This window comes from Sebastes umbrosus, chromosome 17 (genome assembly GCF_015220745.1).
Source record: "Sebastes umbrosus isolate fSebUmb1 chromosome 17, fSebUmb1.pri, whole genome shotgun sequence".
Lineage (NCBI taxonomy): Eukaryota > Metazoa > Chordata > Actinopteri > Perciformes > Sebastidae > Sebastes > Sebastes umbrosus.
This window is the reverse complement of record NC_051285.1, coordinates 11,741,119-11,765,282: the sequence shown is the minus strand read 5'-3', so window position 1 is coordinate 11,765,282 and position 24,164 is coordinate 11,741,119. Positions and strand designations below refer to the sequence as shown.

The window sequence follows — 24,164 nt, the reverse complement described above, 5'->3', positions numbered from 1 at the left end:
CAAATATTGTCCAGAAACCCTCACAGGTACTGCATTTAGCATAAAAAATATGCTCCATTCATAACATGGCAAACTGAAGCCCCACAGGCAACAACAGCTGTCAGTGTATCAGTGTGCTGAGTTGACCATGACTTGCCCCAAACTTTATGAGATTATCATAAAGTGGGCATGGCTGTAAAGAGGAGACTCGTGGGTACCCATAGAACCCATTTTCATTCACATATCTTGAGGTCAGAGGTCAAGGGACCCCTTTGAAAATGGCCATGCAAGTTTTCAAATGACAATCATATACTCGTATCATAATGTTCTTAGCCCTTATACACTCTCACAATTTATTTTATTCAATTAATTAATTTTTTTTTCTGATTTTTGACAAGAACAACTTGACACACAGTGCTGAGCTGCATCTCAAATTAATCTTCAGGTTCCCAGCTTTCAGATGATGTACACCACTTCTATGTGACATATACTGCTGACCTGCTATCTCCCCCTAAAAACCTTGTCCCCCCCTAAAAAAGACAAAAATGGGTCTATGAAAAAAGGTAAAAAAATATGACTGAGTTATGGTGGGCTTTATGTTACGCTGGTTATAACAAAAAAAAAGATCACTGGGTTATCTGATAATGTGGTGAGTGATGGGAATCAGCACTCTCTCACTCCAGTCCCCATGAATTACTCTTTAAAACACACACACTCAGACGTGCACGCAGAGAAACCTGCTAACAGAGGGTTAAAACAACTGCCAAGAAGAAATCAGATTAAAATGAGGTTGGATCTCATTTCAGTTTTTCTCTGTCACTTTTTTCTTTGCTCATGACCCATTTTTCTGTGCTGCTGCAGGAGAGACAGAGACTGAGAGAGGAGGGGGGGATGAGGGAGGGATAACTTCAGTCCTCCACCTCGACAGGAAGAAAGAAAGAAACAGACAGACAGACAGACAGGTAGGAAAAAAAGTGGCAGTGAAAACGACAGACAGCTTCTGCTAGTAAACAGCTCTGTATTTTGCATTACGTAGAGGGAACACACACTCGTCTGTTTGTTCACTCAAGTCTGAAGATGTGCATAAGTGTGTGTGCCTGAATCTGCCAGATATGAGGTAGTAACTGAGCAGCTGATGTCCCCTCTGCACAGGTCAATGACTATATTACTGAAGTGCACATGTGCATGCAAATGAGGTGTGTGTGGACCTTTAATTCACCACTACTGATGAGTCCTGCTGTTTGACTCGTAAATGCAAAGCTTCGGTCTCAAATGTTTCAATCTGTCTCCCATCAGAAGCCATCGATTCAATCTGAGGAGCTTCTATTTCAGGAGTGACAGCAGATCATCCAAACACACAAACATCCCGTCGCACGCCGCCGTTCAAACAGGTCAACACAGTCCATCATCCAGTATGTGTGTGTGAGAGTGTGTGTGAGAGTGTGTGTGTAGGAGAGACAAAGATAGAAACGGAGTGAGAGACAGTACCTGTCGATGATAACAGGGTCTGAGGGTGTCTCATTACGGTTTCCGCAGCTCTTCTTGTCACAGCACCGACTGCGAGAAGAGAAGACAGTAGAAGAAGACACAGTGAGAAAGGAGTCAGACACAGGGAACAGTACTTAATACAGGAGTTCAAATTTAGATGTTTAAATGGGAGTGTTACAGCATATCAGGTGCTTTGTCTGTACTTAACATTCACAGAAATTGATCAAACCTGTCTAAAACTGAGTTTTACAGAAAGTCTAGCAGGTCCACACTGACAGCACGAATAAAAATAGACGTACAGTATATGACATTGAAAGAGAGGCTATAGCAGGATCTGAAAGAAATAAACTGCGTTTTTAGCTGGTGAGAAAGAAAGACCTACATAGGCCCCTAGTGCTGCACTGCACTGCTTGTTGCTGCTAACTGCAATGGTTAGCCTGTGAAAGGTGTGAAGAGATACACCTCCAGCTGCTTCTTTTCACACCTGCCATCATCAGGTGCACCCCAGATCCCAACCATCCTATGCCCAGGTGCCCCGACCGATCATCAATCAAGGAGTTGCTTGTGCGGTCGGACTGTCCTCCAAAGAAAAACGGCACAATCGGCCTTTACAGCTAGTGCCCCACAATGACATTACATTCAAGAGACAAAGCCCTGCAGTGGCCACGATTACGACTCTTATCCGCCGAGAGCAAAGGAGGAAGTAAGGTGATGTTATTATAGGAGGTCGAAGTGGACGGATGAGTCAACAAAACTTCTGACTTTAACGCTGTTTTTTGTTTGTTTCCAGTTTCCTAACGAAGTTTGTGCGCCTAATCCTAACCTAACCTTTACCATAGCATTGACATATCATAAAATGTATTTATTTTTCAACTGTGCTGTGTAACGGTTTTGGAAAGAACAGACAAATGACGTCGTCAGTGAATAACAGACACAGAGATCATGTGGATTAGACGACCAACAGGACAATCTATTTGGAGCAACACATCTTATAATGAACCCCAAAAGACTCATTTACTGATTATTTTCAAAAAATTTAATTGAATTTCATTTTGAGACAAGACTTGCCACCTTGCATGCCTTTTAAAACACTATATGACAACTTCCACTTCATCCTAATTGTAGTGACATACAGTTGAGGTGGCGGGTGGAGAGGATTTAAGACGCCTGAGGTTCAGAAGAGGAGGAGAGGGTGGGATACAAACACATGTAAGAAAAAAAACAACTGGCACGCGATCCAAAATTCACATATATGTACCGCTCGTCTGTCAAAGCTTTTTTGCGTGCATCAATTATGAATAAAGGTGTAAGCAGGAGGGGAAGGATAAAGCCTGGGGGGGAGCGGTGATGAAGAGTGAAAGGGTGAGCGTGGGAGGGAGAGCTAAAACAAGAGGGAGAGAGCGAGGGGAGGGGAGGGGAGAGGTTTGGGTGGGAAGAAGAGGAAGGGGAGACGTCTCAGGTTTCCCACCGTCACAGATGGCAGAGGTGGAAAGAAAGAGACTGATACGTTACACCTTACACATTGTCTCCACTATCTGCTGCTCTGCCTCTCTTTCTGCTCCTCTCTCTGTCATTTCCTTTCTGCTGCTCTATGAACTGGGTCAGTGCACGGCCCCAGCTCCAGCGAGAGGTTACAGAGGAGGGGAAAGGGAAAATGGGGAGCACGGGAAAAGCTAAGCCCGAGGAGGGAGGGCTGGGAGGAAAGAAGGGGGGGAGGGTGGGGGGGGGGGGGGGGTAGATGAGGAGGGGAGATTAAGGGAGGACAGTAGAGGAAGAGGAGACAGGAGCAGAGTGGAAGATGTTATAAATGGAGGGGTAGTGGGGAGGAAAACGAGGGGTGGGACGGGGTAATGTAGCACTTATTGCTCTGGATCCTGGTGATCTAATCATCTGCTCTCTCTCCCCCTGCATCACCCCTCCTCCCACCACACACACACACACACACACACACACACACACACACACACACACACACACACACACACACACACACACACACACACACACACACACACACACACACACACACACACACACACACACACACACACACACACACATACTTTTAAACAATAGAGTCTCAATAGCATGAATTGGAGATGCCATTTTCCCCGGTCTATATGTGAAAATGTAGTAATAAATGTTTAAAATAGCTTTGGTTAGGGTAAGTCAACGGAAACAATTGGTCAATTAATCAATTAGTCGATCAATAGAAAAGGTTCCAGCTTCTCATATGTGAGGATTTGCTGCTTTTCTCCGTATCAGTGTAAATTAAATATCTTTAATAGGGCTGCAACTATCGATTATTTTCATTGTCGATCAATCTGCAGATTATTTTCTCGATTAATCGGTTAGTTGTTCGGTTTATAAATTGTCAGAAAATGTGCTAAATGTCCATCAATGTTTCCCAAAGAACAACACGACGTTCTCAAATGTCTTGTTTTGTCCACAACTCAATTTTATTCAGTTTACTGTCATAGAGGAGTAAAGAAACCAGAAAATAATCACATTTAAGAAGCTGGAATCAGAGAATTTTTTCCTTTTTTTTCTTAAAAAAAAGAATCCAACTGATTAATCGATTATAAAAATAGTTGGCGATTAATTTAATAGTTGACAAGAAATTGATTAATTGTTGCAACTCTAATCTTTAACAAACCATTTGAGGATTAATTGTTTGGGCTCTGGGAACGATTTTCTTACATTTTATTAGAAAAACGTTCAAAGAAACCAAATATGTCGTGAAATAAATCATAAAAGGATGTTCAAAATATCTAGACTATTTCCATTTGAGGGATATTTCACTCAGTGTGAACATTATATAGCTTCAATAAAGAGTCAGATTGTGTGGATTAAGATATTTTTTAAAACCTTAAAGCTACCCAAAGAGAAAGGGGACTACTGTTTGTTAAATACAAAGAGATGAATTTAACCCAGAATTTGTGCTAAACACAAGATACAAACAGTACAGCTACATCTATCTTCCATGATGGAGTGAAACCTCTCATGTATTCGTGCCAGAGCTCCAACCAGGTTTGCGACGCAGGGTCTGTGTGGTGGCAGATTGGCTGGGAGCATATGGCTAATAGCACCACCATGACAATGAGCCACACTGATTAATGGACGCCCTGAGCTCTTTGTGAGTGTGTGTGTTCTACGTTGCGTGTTGTGTGTGAGGCCCCCGCTGCAGAATCAGCATGTGAGAACACGAGGCAACAGCCGTAACTTTGACCTCGGCGGCTGCTGCAGACGAGCGAGTGTTTACACTCGCTGCAGAAGTCACACTTTCTGCACTGCTGCTGCACTGTTGCTCCCCCAGGGGAAAGGTTTGAATACTGGAGGCCTTTCTACTGTACAAGTTCAATGTGTGCTGTACATGTTATGCAGAACAGTTTATTCAATGCATCCCCACATGATGAACAACAATAATTTACAATAAAATCTGTATTTATTTATAAATTCCTTGTAAATCACATCAGAATTTCAAAAGGTTTTCCATAAAGCTCTGCAGCTGAGCTGCCTTCGTATTATTCAGAGAGCTATAGAATAAAATATTAGTGTGCCTGATTTCACGGCTAAAATCCCTGCTTGCGCATATAGATGAACCCCAATTTATATTGTTACAGTTAAAGTTGTTCAGTGACAAGGTCATGGAATAAGAACAACTTAATTCATGTGCTAAATTTGAATTTTTATAACTGTGGTGTGCATGAGGGAGCGTGCATATGCATACTTCTTTGTGTATATATATGCGTATATATGTGTGTGTGTTAGAGAGAGAGACCGTGCCTATATTTTATAGTCAGATTGTGGAGGAAGGCCCATTTGTTAGCCATGAAACAACAGGAGGGTTCAGATTGACTAATGAGTTTCTCTGTGTCCTAATTAACCAGGCGTCACAGACACACACACCATGCCTGCATCCACACACACACATTTTCTATTGTATAGGTTGGTAAAATGCCTCCATAAATAGATCTCTTTCCTCCCAACCTACTTCCGAAGAAATTCATCTTTAGATTATAATTAAAGCAACGACTCTGATAGCTAAAACTCATCTTCCTCAACAGATACGGCTTCATGTGGATGCGTACGTATGCGTCTGGGTGTGCATGTGTGGGGGGGTTAATGAGGGTGACAAAATAAGAAATGTATTGAGTACAGAGAGTTGATTGGTGAGAACTTCCTGCAGACGAATAAGTATGTTGCAGAAGAAAATAGGAGGGGAGAGGAGGGGAGAGAGGACGGAAGGAAAAGTAGGACTTTTCTTTGAAGATAGTTTGGAGAGGAGGAAGATTCGGGAAGAAGAAATAGATTTGATGCACCCTTTCTCACCTGCACATGATCTCATGTGTCAGCAGCACTCTGCACATCTCTGGGTTCTTGTCTTGGCCTTCATAAATAATCGCCTGTTAAAGAGACAAAGAGGAAAGAAAACATATTGTTAGCTCACAAACAGCAAAACCAAATACACATAGAGCTCAAATCCAGCAAATAGCCCCCCCACCAACAATAACTGTTATCAGCTGACTGTAATGAAGCCAAAGGAAAGAGAGTGAGAAGGGTGATCACAAAATTCCAAAATTCCAAATTTCCTTGTGATCTCACTTGTAGCGAAATGTAAATATTACATACGTACGTACGTAATACGTAAATATTACGGTGAGAGTTTACAGTCATTTTTAAGAATATACGTGTATACGTATACGTGTAGACAGAGCCTTATATACCACGTGCCTGTGAAGATGTAAATTTTTTAAGCAAATGTCACTCAAATTTGTTGGGACTTTTTAACTGCAGATTAATACACATGTAGTGCTCTAAGTGAGTATTCATGGCACAAGGTTGTTTGTGGTATTAACTCAAAATAAACTACAGTGCCCATGCTCTTCATAATGAAGGAACAGTGTGGGTCATTGATGTGTTTTTAATAAACAGCAATGGAGCTCTATAGCACAGAGGGATGAAGAGACAATTCTTGTTAGTAGGATCAATCCATTGGTGGTTTTGGTCTTTCCATAGAATAATACCATCCTTATCCTTCAACTTCATATCAAATAATACCCAATTTCATGTATCATGATTTTTAAAATTCAGACTGAACATAAGCAGGTTGTTCATAATCTTGTTAGAGGCAACAAAGCACTGCCAATCAGACCCTCCGATAGATGTCAATGTTATTGTCTGCACCAGTGCATGGATGCATAAAAATGTATTTGCATGTTCGCAGACCACTGCACTCCACATCTACCAGACTGGTGAGAGGAGATGACTATATTTTGCAGCACTGTACTATGGGAAAACACAACGACGATATCAAACTGGGAGGAATTCGATTTGTTTCATGCTGTAGCTCTGACGTAGCCTACATTTATTTTCTTCCATCGGGTGTTGTGGGCAACAGGTTAGTTCCCACTTCACCTCTAATAACACGTAGTTGGTAACACCTCTACTTCACATATACACACTAACAATGTTTTTCTCTGCACTGGGAGTCTGTCACCCCACCACACACACCTTGTCATCAAAAGCGATATCTCCTCTGCTCACATGCTGCTCAGGTCTACTGTTAAAAAGCATAAAATTGTAAAATCGCAGAGCATTGGCCATAGTTTCTGCTCCTCCATTTCAGTTGAGGCTTTACCTGCTTCCATTATACAATCTTCCTGCTTCTTATAAGGAAGCCCAGAATAAAGCGAAAGCACAAGTCACACACCACTAAGCCATCTATCAATCAATACGCACGCCCCGTCTGTCTTTGGTCTATTCCAGTCTGTTTGATCTGTCGTTCCAAACTCCAGCAAGTCTCACCGAGTGACAAGCTCACTTTTTCTCAGGGAGCGGTGAAGAAGTTTCACTGTCCTCTCTGATAGTCTTCAGCCGGGGGATCAGACTACCTGCTGCCATCAGTTGATTATCAGTTAGTAAAGGTCATTTAGCTGACTGAAAGCTTAACAACTCTAAACAACATGCAACAACTTGTACTGATGATCAAATTAACTTTTCTCCTGAATGCTACTTTCAACTGTCTCAGACCAACGGAGGTTTCCCGTGTCTTGTTTCCCTGCTGCTGAGTGAAGTGACGGGGGTTAACTCCGGAGCAAGTAACGTTATCGACTACCGCTAAGGAGACCAAAACTACGGTGTCTCCCCTATGCCTAATTAACACTAGTAACATCAACATCGGCCGGGCCTTCGATTCATTGAGGGACTTTCGTTTGGTAACATTACTGCCAAACGTGAAATATATAGTGATATTGTGGTTTTAGCTGTCAATCACATTCAGTCTCGTGTGTCGCCTCACTGTTTGACCGATGGTCGCTCACGTGTACGCAACAGGACGCTGACTGACGTTGACTTAAGGGCCACAGGTGTCACTATTAACAAGCTATTTCTGATTCTTGCATAGAGCCCCTTAAACAACAATGTCCAAGTTCTTTTTGTGTCATTCTACATGATAAATACAGCTCTGTTATAACTTATTACTTCATTGACCCACTCTGGTCCAACATGGAAGTTCTGCTGGTTGTTTCCTGCACTTATATCTGAATATAAAAATGAAATCACCTGAAGTGTTTGGCCACAATCAGTTTTCATTATTCATTTAGTCATTGGTTGACTTATTGTTTCTTGGTTATTTCTGATTAATAAATGCATCACTACAAATTGCAGTGTAAAAATGCAAACCAGTTTCCGATTGGTATACAGCGATGGAACGTTACATAGCTTTCACGTTCAGTGTATCTTTTGGTCATTTGATTTTCCTTTCACAAACGGACTTTAAAAAACAAAAAATGAGTGGTTATTTGATTTTCATTTTAAAATATAAAAATTAGAATTGAAATAAACGGGTTGTCCTCATACGCGCTCTTACTTTGTAAATGGCAACTTCCGGTCATAGAATATAAAAAAACAGGCGTTTTTTTCGTTTCTGTCTTTTAGTGATTTTATTTTTTGTTTTTAGAAATAGAAAATGAAAATCAAATGTTTTTTTAAGTTTATTTCATCCCTTTTTGACCCTGATAAAGAAAAATACCTTGTATTTCAATATTCATTTTTGTATTTTGAAACAAAAATCAAATGACCACTCATTTTTAGTTTTTTAATATCCGTTTTTGAAAGGAAAATCAAATGACCAAAAGATACACTGACCCTTCACACACTTTGAACATATCTCATAGTAAATATTAATTCACCACTATGATGGTATACATGTGCATGTGATGAAGTTATGGTACAGGAGCTAGCTAACGGTTAGCCCAACTGTTACATACACAGCCAATGGTCATAATGATGACAGCTGTCTGTCTAGTGTACATGACAGCTTTCTCAGTCGCTTTACTCATTGAGTTCGTATTAACTTTAAACATTACAACTAACACATTGCTTACTAGGAACATTAGCTGCTAACGTTACTATGTACACTGAAATAGGTGCTAATATCGCTAGCATGCTAATGAGCTAATCGCGACTAGCATCTGACTTTAACACACTAAATCTTGATGAAACAGTACAAACATTACGCACAAAGAGGTATTTACCTTCTGCAGGTTGCAATACGTCTGTTACCTGTTGATAAAGCGTTGCAACCACCAATGTAATGGACATAATAAGGCTACTTCAGCAGCTTTTACACAACTCTCTCGTCTCACTAGCCCATTGCGTCACTCTATGGGGTTTCCCTCCCGCTCACACCTGTCCGCTGACAAGTTGCCTGGCAACAACCATGACACTTAAACGTCATAATTTCATTGTCTTCTCATAAAACTATGCTGTCTACGCAGTAGAAAGACGCAAATATGTTTAAAATTCGTGCTACATGTCCAGAGAAAACAGATAAAAATGGGCTGTGGTATTCCCTTTCGCTCAAAAAGTAGAAAAACTACAACACCCAGAATGCACTGGGCTCGTTGCCGCAGCAACTTTATTTATATCACATAGAAAGTATTGACAAACTCAGTGTTGTACAATTCAAGCAAGGATTCCCGTCCAAACCAATACCACACCTCCTAAGAACATGATTTACAAGCTAAATAAACAGGATTGAAATAACCAAATATCACAAAAGGAATATAGTAGAGAAATATAACATACATGCTAATATACTATATAAATAATATAAGTATAGAGAGTTGAGTCAATAAAATAATGAAAAATAATATAAATAGAGAAAGTTGAGTCAATAAAATAATGAAAAATAATATAAATAGAGAAAGTTGAGTAAATAAAATAATAAAAAATAGTATAAGTAGAGAAAGTTGAATCAATAAAATAATAAAAAATAGTATAAGTAGAGAAAGTTGAATCAATAAAATAATAAAAAATAGTATAAGTAGAGAAAGGTGAGTCAATAAAATATATATCTTTTTACATTTGTCTTTGTCTTTTCAATACACCTCTGTATTGCAGTGGAGAAGTTGGACATTTGTAAAAAAATTGGGCTCAAACAATCGATAGCTGATGACGTTCTGTGAAGAAGTCGAAGAGGCCTTTTAAAGACTAACATTGTAAAAATCTTGTCTGCATGTTTAAGCTTGGACCGTCCCACCAGGTGCCCCAGGGCGAGCATGTTCCACATGGGGCCCCAGCATGAGCCAAGATGTAGACCGAACCCCTCATTTGTAGAAACTACAGCCCAACACGGTCCACAGAAACTAGCTCGGAGCTTTGCGGCATTAATGGAGAGCAGCAACAGTGGCTCCATTACAATATTGTTGTAGCCTAAAGCGTTTCATACTAATAGCTAGTTGTATTCAGGACCCTCTGTGTTTTCTGGAACTGGAGCCCCCATTTGTTTCAGGGCCCGGGGCCCCTGTCAGTTACAATTTTACATGCATGTGCATATATTCTAGTTGCAAAGACCTCTGCAGGAAATGTATCGACACATGGATCTGGAGCCTGAAGGGCTCCTGATGGTCCAGGACTCCAGGTACGAGTTGTTTCTGAGACAGAGCTGGTGCTAACCTAACATTTCTATAAAAGAAGCTGTAGATGACATGTAGGGCTGGGCAATATGGCCAAAATCTTGTCCCGATAGAGGTAATTTCATATCTCGATAATGATATATATCACGATATTGCATGTTTTCTGGTAATTCATGAAATAAATAGTCTACATGAAATAACCCCTTTTTTTTTTTTTTGTATACTCCTGTGTGAATTAAATACTGGACAAATGAAAAGTCTTAAAGTGTTTTCCTATCTAATTAAGAACTTTAGTGCAAAATGATTCGATTTTCTGAAAAATTTGAGTTAGTATGTGCTTGTTATTATCAATTTAGACAAAGTTATTGTGTATTACGATATCTCAATATATGATTTAATCACAATACGATTCCATTGAAAGATGATAAAAGATCATATTGAATTATCGCACAGCCCTAGGTGACAGACATGATGGCAGAGATGTGCAACTTCATCAATCCAGAGAGCAAAATAAACTGGTATCCATAAAATACTTCAACTGGCCGCTGCCGGAGCGAAGAAGCTCCTGTTAACACCCCACTGATGGGCTAAACTGTTTCTCTAAACCCTCTCCATCAGAAATTGAACGGTAATATGTCTTTGATTATGGTTTAATGAAAACAAATGTGAATGTGGGAACTGTGAAGAATACATGCACTTTATAGTTATGTCTATGATTAGACCTGCTCATTGTGCCATGGGAAAAGAGTGGGCCAGGCAGCTGCCTCTGAACTTGTTTCCTACCCTGGACAAACATGCATCACTGCCATCTCAACCTCTCTCGTCTTCTCTCTTTTATGCACTTTTGCTCTTTTGTTCTCTCTTTCTCTCTCTAACACATGCGCGCGCACACACACACACACACACACACACACACTAGAAAACCTTCACACCTTGGAGCCAGGTGAATGCATTTATCTTTCTGAACAGAATTAGGTCTGATGTAACTGAGCTTTCCTCCAAAATCACAGAGGGTCGATAAATCCTGATATACCTTATGTTTTTTGTTTTTTTAAAGTTTCTTAAATCTCTCACCTCTGCAACGGACATTGTTTGAAAAAAAAAAAACCCACACAAAATATAGAGGAATTCATAGTTCTGATATGCTACACACACACAACTTTAGCAGGACAGAGGAAATAAGCAAAAACATCCCTATTTTGAGCAAAATCTTGTAGAACTTAAAGGTCCCATATTGTGTTCATTGTCAGGTTCATACTGTATTTTATGTTTCTACTATGTTTACATGCTGTATTGTTAAAAAAAACTTAATTTTCATACTGTCTGCCTGAATATGCCTGTATTTACCCTCCGTCTGGAACGCAAGTTTTAGCACATTTCAACAGAATTGCAACGGAATTGCGTTGCTAAGCAACAGCTTGGGTCCATGTTTACTTCGGCTTTGTCCGAAATCGCATACTATGCACTGCATACTCAATAGTTGTAATATCGTTCAACATACTTTTGTGTGAATAAACAGTAGTATGTATCTTTTTGGACGCACTGAGCAGTAATTTACGTCGTCACTTCCTGAGAGCCTCCTTGCTGGTTGGAGACGTGTAACCATGGTAACCCGTGCCAACGTCATGTGACCAAAACGATGGTTTGTGAGAATCAAAGTCTGAATTAATTTTAAATATATATATACATTGCAACAGGAAATAAACTGGAACACACTTAGAATCTTTACGTTTAAGACTACTTCCTAACTGGACGCGATGCGAACGAGCAAACATTGTTTTAGTTTTTCCCAAAGATGTCCTAAACTTCTCCGTGCATCAGCAAACAGGCAAAGTGGCGTATCGCTTGTTTGAAAAATCGCTCGCCCTGGCTCTATTTATGCAAAGTTTCAGGCACCTCGTGACGGTGACAGTTAATCAATATCGCTCTTTATGTAATAGAGTGACAGCGCTCGTAGTATATCTGGACAATTTTTCACGCTCCATTCGCCAGAGTTCATTCACTCGCTGTATGCTAGGAAGTGGTGTTAAACTGTGAAATGGTCTAAATATTGTATATTTGTGACATCACAAATAGACAGAAATCCTGACGGCTTGTTTCAAAAGCACAGTTTCAGAATACGGGCTGTGTATTTCTCCATGGATTGAGCGTTTTGATACTTTCCCAGTATTTATAGCCTATAGCACCAACCTGCTCTATAATAAAGGACATGAAAATCTCACTTTTTACGATATGGGACCTTTAAGACTGATCATGTCAGGTTTTCACCAACAAATCTGGTGCTAACAACGCGGCTTAGGTAACATATAATTGTCTACACAGATAAGGGATAAACTAAGTAAGCAGGTCACTTTTCACTTTTCCGATGTGCCATAGATGATATCCACTCCTTTCCCAAATGACTCCTTGTTTTACCTTATGTTGACTCGTCTCCCTCTGTGCCAGACCTGGGTCAAAAACTAACAATCCCAGCCTTGTTTTGACGCCAAGATTGGTGCCCTTTACTGCATCATGATTGCTCAAATACTGTGGTATGAAAAACATTGCCATCAATCACAGAATAATTTACTAAAACTGAGGTCTAAAGTTTCTAATATCACTTAGTCTGTCCTGCTCGGCAACCTGAGACATCTGCAGCTCCAGCCGGGAAAAAAACCAACACAATGATTTGAAAATAATATCGAATCCTCCTTCTGGCTCTTGTGTAACTTCTTCTACCATAACTTCTTCTACCGTCCCAGCCCACGTTTGTCTTCATCACTCTGTCACCTAGCTCGCTCTGCTCTCGTCTTTCATCTGCCTTTTCCTCTCCCCTCCCTCTCTCTGCCTCACCGGGCCTTTCATACAGCATCTCTACCGCTCTCTCCTCCGCCTTTTGAAGTAGCGTGACATGCGCGGCGTGTAAACAAGGAGCCGTTAAGCAGGGGAGCACACTTCCTCCTGCGTTAGTGTCAGGTCGACTAGCGAAGCTAGTGATCCGACAGGGCCGCAGTGACAGACGCTTTATTCTCCGGGACAGAGTCGTGATCAACCGGCGCTCACAACGCTCTGCTTCTGAAGACTAGGAGGCGCTCTGCTCCTCCATTTAACACAATCAGTGCTGGCCCTCTCAGCGCTCACACAAAGCAGGTAGACTGACAGAAATAGCAGAATAACACAAACAGTTTTAGGTGCCAAACGTTGGAGAAGGCTTTACTTTCCTAGCAGACGAATCACAGTCAGAACTGCTTAATAGAGCCGTAATATACTCAACACTATACAAAAAGTAACAACATGCATTTCCATGCTTCACAACACTGATTAACCGATTTGACTGTTATCAAGCCATTAAATAAGGCGTTATCAGTTGCTTTAAGCACCATAGATGTGGGTCAATAGGGGCCTACTACGCCTACTACCTTGTAAAAGTGAAACTTAAAAGCAACACGTTCTAACATTGTCACGTTTTGAACACAAACAAAAAGGCTTCTTTAGGTTTAGACAACAAAAATACAACTTCTTTAGGTTTAAGAAACAAAAATACAACTTCTTTAGGCTTAGGCAACAAAAATACAACTTCTTCAGGTTTGGGCAAAAAAAAAATCAACTTCTTTAGGTCTAGGCAACACAATTACAACTTCTTCAGGTTTAGGCAACAAAAATACAACTTATTCAGGTTTAGGCACCAAAAATACAACTTCTTTAGGTTTAGGCAAAAAATTAAGTTAAGTTTAAGCAATAAAATTACAACTTCTTTAGGTTTAGGTAAAAACATTACAACTTACTTAGGTCTAGGCAACAGAACTACAACTTCTTTAGGTTTAGGCAAAAAAAAAAACCTGCTTAGTTAAGTTTAGGGAAAAAACTTGTGTTTTGGGTTAAAATAACTACGAACACAAAGACAACAACACATTGTTGGCTTCACACGGGATGCAAGCTCTGGTCTCCTGGGTGAAAACTTTGTGTTTTGTGTGTGTTTTGTTTTGTTACTATGGTCACTGGAGGTCGCTGTCTTGTTCTTTTATACCTTCTTTCAGTGATCTACCATGTGAATAAGTGATAAAACCTACCTGTGGTCGTAGCAGGGCCCGACTGACTCACATCTATGGGGCTTATAGTGACTGATAACGGCTATTTAATAGCCTGACATATGAACGCCCCCCTCTTTTGGTATTCATGACCTCGTTAAGTAGAAAGTTTCTGAAAGCTCAGAGTTCTCGCGTTGTTACGTGTTTGTTGACGTTGTCAGAAATGGCGGAGGCCATAGAAGTTCATTTTTCAGTACATAATAAGAGAATATATTGTAGTTGTATATTGTCTTTCTTCGTAATTATATAATATGCTTTTCCCTCCCTGTCACATCTGTAGTAACTTGATGTAAAATGTGATTTTGTAGGTTTTCTTACTTCTGGATCAGAAGATGATGTTCCAGTTTCACTTCAGCTTTCTACAGGCCTGTTTTAGTCCAACAGAAATATTTAACAGCATCTGAAAACATTTATAGCTCGGTTGTTGGTGCAGCTACACTTGTGTTTTTGTTTTAGATCACAATGTGTCTTTAACAGTAAAGTAATGTTAGATAGACTCCAATGCAAACTCTATACTAACAGTGAGTGGCAGACCAGCAGTGTGTGTGTGTGTGTGTGTGTGTGTGTGTGTGTGTGTGTGTGTGTGTGTGTGTGTGTGTGTGTGGTTAGAGAGACAGTGGCCATGACATCACTGACCAACTAAGCCAACCACACGGCTGTTTTGGTTTGACCACCTGTTAATGTTCCATTCCTCTACCGCTGGGACTCACTCACACACATACACGAACACATGCACACGCACACACACACACACACACACACACACACACACACACACACACACATACTTGTGAGCATGCTTTATTGCTCCATGTGCAGTTTTGCCTAAGTGCCTATACACGTATATACAGCACTAACTACAGACGCCGTTTCATCTCTCCTTCTCACTCACATAAACCTACTACCATACACACACACACACACACACACCTGCCTGCAGTTGCCCACAGGTGCAGCACACACCTGCCTGCATCAGCATCTTGAGGAAAAATGACTTTTCCTTTTCAAACTTAGAATCTCTTCATGTACGCAAAAAAAATAAAAAAAAATCATCCGTTTAATTTTTCTGACGAACGCCGAGCATTAAAATGTATTTGTGTGTGTGTGTGTGTGTGTGTGTGTGTGTGTGTGTGTGTGTGTTTCGGAGCCCCCTCTTTGTTCTCTGGACCTCAACTGCAAGGGCCGACTGCGTATGTGCGTGTGTGTGTGTGTGTGTAGCTGGCTGTCACCCCACCAAGCTGAAGCTAAACAGTGTTATTAGGGAACAGTGTGGTCCCTTAGGCCTGCCAGACACACACACACACACAGTGTGTGTTGCAGCGTGGCAGCAGCAATGTGAGACTCTATCAGAGCTTGCAGTCAAATTAGCAAGTATTCAGTGCATAACACGGGTTCTTGGCTCCTCATACCACACACGCACACACACACAACCCTGTACTTCTATAATTCGGAGGGCACTCACTGACATAATGCACAAACCTAATTCTAAGCTGAACCTTAAAACCAAGTGTGAACCCTCAGACAGGTCTTTGAGGTCTGTCCAAAGACGTCCACTAGGGCTGTCAAAGTTAATGCGATAATAACACATTTCTTTAACACATTAACGCAATCCATCTTTTGGAGGTTGTAGCTGGCTCAATTTTAAAGCTAGAGTGAAGATCCTGGCATCATATGAAACTAGTAAACCATGTCATACTAGCTTGTTGTAAAGGAGACTAAATAAGGCTCCAACTTATGCTAAATTTTGGCAAGGAAAAACTGTCATGGCCATTTTCAAAGGGGTCCCTTGACCTCTGACCTCAAGATATGTGAATTAAAAATGGGTTCTATGGGTACCCACGAGTCTCCTCTTTACAGACATGCCCACTTTATGATAATCACATGCAGTCTGGGGCAAGTTCATTTGTGATTAATCGCGATTAAATATTTTAATAGATTGACAGCCCTAGTGTCGTCACTTTCCAAAAATGTCCTCACTCTCAAGGTCTAAAACTCAAATTGGCTTTCACAAAATAAATGTACGAGCACACACGCAGCATCACTCTCTGTTTCTTGTACAAAAACAAAAAATCATTCTAACTGTTTACCTGAGAATAAACACTAAAAGTGTCTCCTATCTGTAGTTAAGTCTGCCTCTCTGTCTTCTAACTCTTCCCGCTGCTCACTCTCTGTCTCATAAAGGTACATATAAACAAAAACACAAACATTAACAGAAAAATTGGATCTGATCAGAAAATGCTCGCTCCTCGGCAGACCAAATCCCAAAGGTGCTGTTATATCTTTCCACTTCCTACTGCGAGCAGCAGAATTACGCCCCTGTTCCTCAACAACCGCTCGCCGCCTCCTCGCTCTAATCACAGCGAGAGAAGTACAGGCAAAAACGCCTGGAGCCATGCAGTGTGTGTGTGTGTGTGTGTGTGTGTGCCCCCACCCACACACACTGTGGAAACACCCACACACAGAAACACACACATAAATGCGTTTTTGTGTGTGCAAGTACATGCAGATAGAGGAGGGCGGCGGAGTACAGGCAGATCAGTGGAGCAGCTTGTTGTCAGAGAGGTAACAGGAGAGGTGACAGCAAGAGAGCAGTGTGTGTGTGTGTGTGTGTGTGTGTGTGTGTGTGTGTGTGTTTACCTGTTTAGTCATGGAGTCTATGAGTCGAACATAAAAGTCCTGCTCCGTTCTGATGCCTGTTGGGATGCAGAAGAAAAGAGAAAATGATAAACTTTACATAGATTTTGACAAGCAGAACAACATTTAAAAACTGCATTAGAAAATATGTCAACTGAAGTAAACATAAAGAAGTGATAGACTCCTGCCTTACGCAACAGGAAGCTTCCCCAAATTTTAGGGGTCACAAGAACATTAGAAAACATATTTCTGATACATAAAATTCAATGCATTTTTTTCTAATAAAATCAAATAATTTTATTTACTAATTTAGGCCTCAAATAATGAGTCATGTTTGGTTGAACTACTTACACATGCAACCTGACATAGCTTCATTTTAAGGGGTTTTAAAAAAAAAAGCAAGAAAGGCTTAGGAACCCTTAGAGAAGAGGTGAAAATGTATGTTTCACAACAGTTGAGTGTTTTTTTTTTCCTGTAATAACTGAGCCTGAGTCAAGTCAATTTTATTTAGATATCTCATAATCACATTTGCCTCAAACGCCTTGTACAAAATACGACACCATCTGTTCTTAAACCTTAACACTCTGTGATTCAAACACCTATTAGATGCCCATTAATTTGGTATTTTGGAGGGATTATTGATCATTTTTATCAATTCTCAATTGGTAAAAACATTTTTAACTTAGGCACCAAATCTGTGTAACAAATGGTATCAACCCAAAAAATTGCTGCAACAAAATAGACCATGGGAAAGACCATCATGTACTTTGATCATCATTTTCTAAGGTCTTATACATTTTTACAATTCATTTTAATTAATTAATTAATTAAGTCATTCATTCATGTTTATTTCCGATTTATGAATAAAAACAACTTGACACACAGTGCTACACAGTCTCAAATTAATCTTCAGGTTCCCAGCTTTCAGATGATGTACACCACTCCTATGTGACATCTACTGCTGACCTGCTATCTCCCCCTAAAGACCCCCTTTACCCGCCTAAAAAAAGACAGAAACGGGTCTATTGTGGGTCTCAGAGGGTTAATGGTTCATAGTGTGGTGATGTTAAATGTCCAGTCAATATCACTGTAATATCAAAATGTGCAACTTACTTGTCCATTTCCACAAATTATATTAAAATCATTAATTCAGAAATTGTAGTTATTATGTCCACATGTCTTAACCTCAGAGCTGATGTGCCTGAATACCACAGCTCCCACCACAACAGCATGCAACATGTCAGACTGCTCACTTCAGACTGGACTAACTCATTTAGGGACAGTGACAGTGATGAAGACATAAAGCTGTTGTAAATCACCAGCAACAGCTGCCCTGAAATACAGACATTTATCCAGAAATCGGTCAAATTACACCAATGTGAAACACTACACTGAGACATTAACCAATTCTGGCAGCCTGTTTGGCCCTCTGCTGCACATTTGTTTCCATACTAAATAAAAGAAAATTCCTGTGTGTATTATTATGTTTTGCAGGAGACAACAAGCTTGATTTGGTTAAATTTATTGTGAATCACTTTTTTAGTGTGTGTTTCTCACTCACCGTTACTGTAAAGAAGCTGCAGCCGGTAATGAATCCCGTTATTGGTCTTCTCTCCGGTCGTCTCCTTAACACACACAACAACAAACACTGGGCTATTTATTGAAATATTTAGCACAAATTTAATTAAAATAAACACACTGTAAACAATTGCTGTTAATTTACAGCAGGATTTCAACAGTATTAACCTGTTATTGGTAAAAACAGTGCTTTACTGTTAATACAAAAGAAAACCTGTTAAATTACGCTCATAGGCCGTTTTCTAACTGAACTATAATGCATTCTTAAAAAACAGCACTTTACTGCTGATCAGCTGTCTAAAGTATCATCAGTAACAGTTTCAAGCAGTATTTTTTTTAATTCTGGGACCTGATCTGCACATGTGAGGCTTGTACATTGTACATGATTGGAAAATCAGTGAATTAGCTCTGTTCTTCACTCACATGTTGTTATGGTTTACATTCTGTGCTTGTAGCCAGTTATACACATACATTTTGGGAAAAGTGTCAACAAGTCTATTATAGCCTTTTTCTTAACAAGTGCCTTTAATTGTATTTAGTGTGACTATTCCTATGTCTGTAACCTGCTAAGTCTATTCATCTAGGCAAAAAATTATGTTTATTAAAATGTATGTAAAAAATACAACCTAAATAGTGCATTAAAACAAATCAGTAAGATAATGTAAAAGAAAGGTGAAAAACAGCCATATAATGTATCTTTAAACAGTAAATTAACTGTAAAATACCATGAAATTAATTTAAAAAAAAACAGTTTAAACTGTATTTTTCATTAACAGTACAAAGCTGTACATTTCAGCAACAGTATAATAATGTTAATTTTACAGTAACATAAAGGCAACCCTGCTGCCAGTTCTTTACTGTTATTTTACTGGGAAATTCTTAACAGTGCACCTCTCTGCACATGTATGAAGTGTAGCCCACATCCAAGTTATTGAATTCTTCATATAGGTTAAGTAAACGTGTGATTCTGATTCTCATTCTGATTCTGATTCTGATTCTGAACGTGTGATTTATGTGCGCAGCGGACACATTAAAGCGGTTAGCCCTGTAATCTCTCCAAACTGCGTAATCATGGTGTTATTGTGGCTTTTTAATTCCTCTGTAATTACTGGTTGTGTTTGGAGGGCAAATAAATCCACACACTGTATATTTCAGCTTATTTAAACGGTGTCATAATTGATGAGGAGACCGGCTGGCCCGCCGCTGTTTGTATAGAACAAGTGGTTGTAAATAAAAAAAAACGATTTAAATGTTCACAGTTTGTTTTCTTAATTTGTCAAATATCACAAATGGATCGAAGGAAGTTTTTTGGTTTTGTTATGTAAATAGATTGTTTCATCTGTGTCTTTTATCCATAATAATAATAATAATAATAATAATAATAATAATAATAATAAATAAACGCAGCAATATTTTATTGAAATAACTAAATAACTTTATTAAAAATAATGAAACTGTAGCTTAAATGTTTAAATGTGACATTAAATATTGACATCAGTAATATATCCAACACCCAGTGGAATAATCAGGCCTTTTAGAAAATCTAGTAAAATTATCTTTCAGCATATTAAATATCCATAATAAATAATCAGAAGACCGACCTTCTCCTTCTCGATGAAGCCCACAAAGTTGGTCCTCTCGATCTCCACCGGCTGACCCTGCCGGTCGTACAGAGCCAGGACGAAGTGGAAGAAGTTGGACTTGCGCAGGTTGGAGGGCGGCTGCTTCTCAAAGTGAGCCCGGGCCAGACCCACTCCACTGCGGACACACAGGCGTGGAGGAGTCGGTGTTAAAAGATGGTAGAGAAAGTTTGACTTTTTTGTAAAAGGTGAAGTAGTGAAGTAAAAAAAAAGAAACATCTATAAAATACAATGCCTGGTTTAGTCTTGTCAAGTGTTTGTTTTTAAGCACTGACCAGAAGTGGCAACTGTGATTCTCGTTGTATTTAATACAAAGACAATAACGCTTTCTATTCTATTCTATAAGAAGCACCATTTTTTTTTATAGTTACTTGATTTGACTAACTGATCTTTATTTATAATGAAAGGGTATTTCATGAAATAGAAATATTTAAAAAAAAAAAATTTAAATCACAGATTTTCTGAAATATAATCAAATGTGTTTAAGTTGGAGGCTGTTTTTTTTGTCAGGATAACCTGAGACAGGAGGTCATGATTTATCCACCTTTACATCTCTAAAAATCGTACTCCTCTTGAATATAAACCATTTAGAAAAGAGTGATATTTTTCCTTATTTGAAACCCCAATAATAGTCTTATTTATTTTTACTTCATGCCCATTAAACCAACTATGAACAGAAGGTGCACGATCCACGTGCGTAAAAAATCTGTAGAACAAACACATGTTGCCATTAACTGTTTTAGTATAGTCTTAAAATGATTACAGGGTGTTCCAATGTGAAATTTTATATCCTGCCTATTATTAATTTCCCCAAATGATCCTATAGCAACAGTTTAAATCCAGATTTGCTCCTCCGGACAGCAGCTCTCCATCACCCCAGCCTCGTGTCTTCATCATGGAGGAGAGGCTGGCAGCATGTCCTCCACCTCCCCGGGTAGAGCTCACCTTTGGGCGGCCGTGTTGGCGTCCAGCACGCCTCCCCCCTGCATCCAGCTCCGGACAGAGTTCATGCCTCCCAGCGGCTCCTCCTTCAGGCTGCTGCCGCTCCGCTGGATGCTCTCCTGGATCCCGAACATGAACAGACCTCCGTATAGCTCTGGTGGTGCTTCTTCTTCTCCTCCTGCTGCTGTTTCTCCTGTTTCTTGCTGTGCACTTGTTTCTCCTGTAGATCCTTCACTCTGGTTCAAGAGGAGCAACGTGGTTGCGCTCTTTTTGCTGCTGCTGCGGCGCGTTTTCCAAAAAATCAAGCTGATTATTCCTGTTAATATATAGTCCCTCGTGAGAAAGTGTGTGTGCTAAAACGGAAGGGAAATCATATCAGATCCAAAAATGTCCAAACGTGGATTTAAATCGCCTGGACGCAGTGTGGAAAAGCTGTTTAAAAAGTCACTCCTGGTGCGCTTTTGAGGTGAAGCTGTCAGACAGAAGAAAAAAAAGAGATCAACTGGCACCCAGATCAGATGTCATCATTATGTGACACTTCTTTTCTTCCTCTTTTTCTCTTCTTGGTGTCTGTGGTGTCCGGAGCAGCGCTGCGTCCTGCGGATGAGATCTCCTCTTCCTCTCCTCTCGCCACTCCGCTCCCTCTCTGAGGAAAACGCTTTGAGACTCTTCCCAAAGGACTCTCTCTCTCCCTCTCTCTCTCTTTCTCTCTCTCTCTGAGAACCAAACACGGGCTTCTCCCGCCCCGGGGGGAGAGAGAGAGAGATGTAGGATGGGACAGGAAAGAGGGGAGGGGACAGGACGAGAGGAGAGGAGAGGAGAGGAGAGGAGAGGAGAGGAGAGGACGGGAGGGGAGAGGAGAGGAGAGGAGAGGAGGGGAGAGGAGAGGAGAGGACGGGAGGGGAGAGGAGAGGAGAGGAGGGGAGAGGGAAAGGGGAGAGGAGAGGAGAGGAGGAGAGGAGGTGAGAGGAAGGGAGAAAGAGGAGAGGAGAGGAGAGGAGAGGAAACAGGAGGAGAGGAGAGGAGAGGAGAGGAGAGGAGGGTAGGGGAGAGGGGAGAGAGGAGAGGAAAAGGAGAGGAGAGGGGAGAGAGGAGAGGAAAGGAGAGCAGAGGAGAGGAGAGGAGAGGAGATAGGAGATGGGAGAGAGGAGAGGGGAGAGAGAAGAGGAGAGGAGAGGAGAGGAAACAGGAGGAGAGGAGAGGAGAGAAGAGGAGAAGAGAGGAGAGGAAACAGGAGGAGAGGAGAGGAGTAGAGAGGAGAGGAGAGGAGAGGAGGGGAAAGGAGAGAGGAGAGGAAACAGGAGGAGAGGAGAGGAGAGGACAGGAGAGGAGAGGAGAGGAGAGGAGAGGAAACAGGAGGAGAGGAGAGGAGAGGAGAGGAGAGGAGAGGAGAGGAGAGGAGAGGAGAGGAGAAGGGAGAGGAGAGGTAAGGAGAGGAGAGGAGAGGAGAGGAGAGGAGAGGAGAAGGGAGAGGAGAGGTAAGGAGAGGAGAGGAGAGGAGAGGAGAGGAGAGGAGGGGAGAGGAGAAGGGAGAGGAGAGGTAAGGAGAGGAGAGGAGAGGAGAGGAGGAGAAGAGAGGAGAGGAGAGGAGAGGAGAGGAGAGGAGGAGAAGAGAGGAGAGGAGAGGAGAGGAAGGGAGAGGAAGGGAGAGGAGGGGAAAAGAGAAGTGGAGAGGAGAGGACGAGACGCCCCTCTGTCCTCTGTCCTGTCCAGGAACCCTTTCTGTCCTTGTTAAAGGGACTCCTTTTTTTTTTTTTGCAGAAACGTCTCTTATTTTGCGCAACACAACACTGACTGATGTTGGGATAAGTAGTGGCACTTGGCATGGACACGTTTTGGCTGCAGGACCTTTGCGCACACAGAGCATCGTGGAAATATTCAATAATTAAAAAAAAAAGAAACTTCTGAATTTCTTTGATTGAAGGCATGGAAATATTATTTGCTTATTTCTAATATTTTATTTCTAAATATAGCACACATTATATTAACCAAATTAAAACCTATGTTTTACTGATTAAAAGTGTAATAAAAAATGGAATTTCTGCTTATCAAACAGAAGGGACATTTGGTTAATCTGATATGAAACCTCAAGTCTGTACATTTAGATCTAAGTTTTATTTAGACCAACTGGTTATAGGCTCAATTATAAAAGCCATATTTCATCGTCACAACATATCCCTGCTCCCCATTGTCTTTCTCGGGCCTGCTTATTGCGGGCTATAGCGCCGCAAGACTCGCAAACAAAAGTGACAATAACAATAATTAGCTCAAAATAACAATGAACATAATTGAGGATAATTGCTACCAGATTTGCCCGCTTTGTCTCTCCCCTCCAGCGCCATCTGTTATTTCAAACTATTTATCTCTCACCGCAGAGAGGGGATCCAAACTAAATATTAATAGATAATTCTTTCTTTTCTTTTTTTAATAAAATAAAATAAAGCCACGCAGCGTATTGATCTGTGGAGGTGCAAAAGGTCAGAAACTTTGTGTATTATTCAGCTGGCTGTGAGGAATGATTGGCAGGGCGAGCTGGCGCCGCTCCAGCGTTTAATTCCCAAAGGTTATTGAAAAACGCTCTTGACCTTGATTATGGAGAATAAGAGTCTTTTATGCTCCAGTTTTCCTGCTTATAGAGACAGAGACAGTGGCAGATATATAAGCCCGTATATATAAGATTCACAGCATGAGGAACTAAATATATGTGAATGGAGGAGGGTTAAGAAGAGGCTCTGGTGTTTAGGATCGATCAGGCTGAAAGCTTTTTGTATCAGTTTATTAAAAAATATATATATGAAAGAACATATTTATATCTGCCTTTATGTCAGCTCTCATAAATGGTGTTTAAAATAGAATGCTTGGAATTTAATCTAATGAAAATGAGAAAGTGTCAAAAAGTTAAAAATAAAAGCATG

At 40.5% G+C, this 24,164-nt stretch overlaps 1 protein-coding gene across 5 annotated transcripts in view; it reads right to left on the bottom strand.

The window, feature by feature from the left end:
- Positions 1-21,942, bottom strand: part of LOC119475722 (transcription factor COE1-A-like) — a 98,423-nt gene extending 76,481 nt beyond the window's left edge. For 2 of the 5 annotated variants that reach the window (XM_037748685.1, XM_037748686.1), the window contains exons 1-6: positions 21,253-21,383; positions 20,269-20,425; positions 18,651-18,714; positions 17,093-17,148; positions 5,800-5,873; positions 1,468-1,536 (exon numbers count right to left, since the gene is read on the bottom strand). In XM_037748685.1, coding sequence (XP_037604613.1) covers positions 1,468-1,536; positions 5,800-5,873; positions 17,093-17,148; positions 18,651-18,714; positions 20,269-20,425; positions 21,253-21,383 — 551 coding nt within the window. Of the gene's footprint in view, positions 1-1,467; positions 1,537-5,799; positions 5,874-6,981; positions 7,361-9,033; positions 9,524-17,092; positions 17,149-18,650; positions 18,715-20,268; positions 20,426-21,252 lie in introns of those variants that run through there. The other 3 variants (XM_037748684.1, XM_037748690.1, XM_037748689.1) reach the window with 3 other exon arrangements.
- Positions 21,943-24,164: the final 2,222 nt, after the last annotated feature.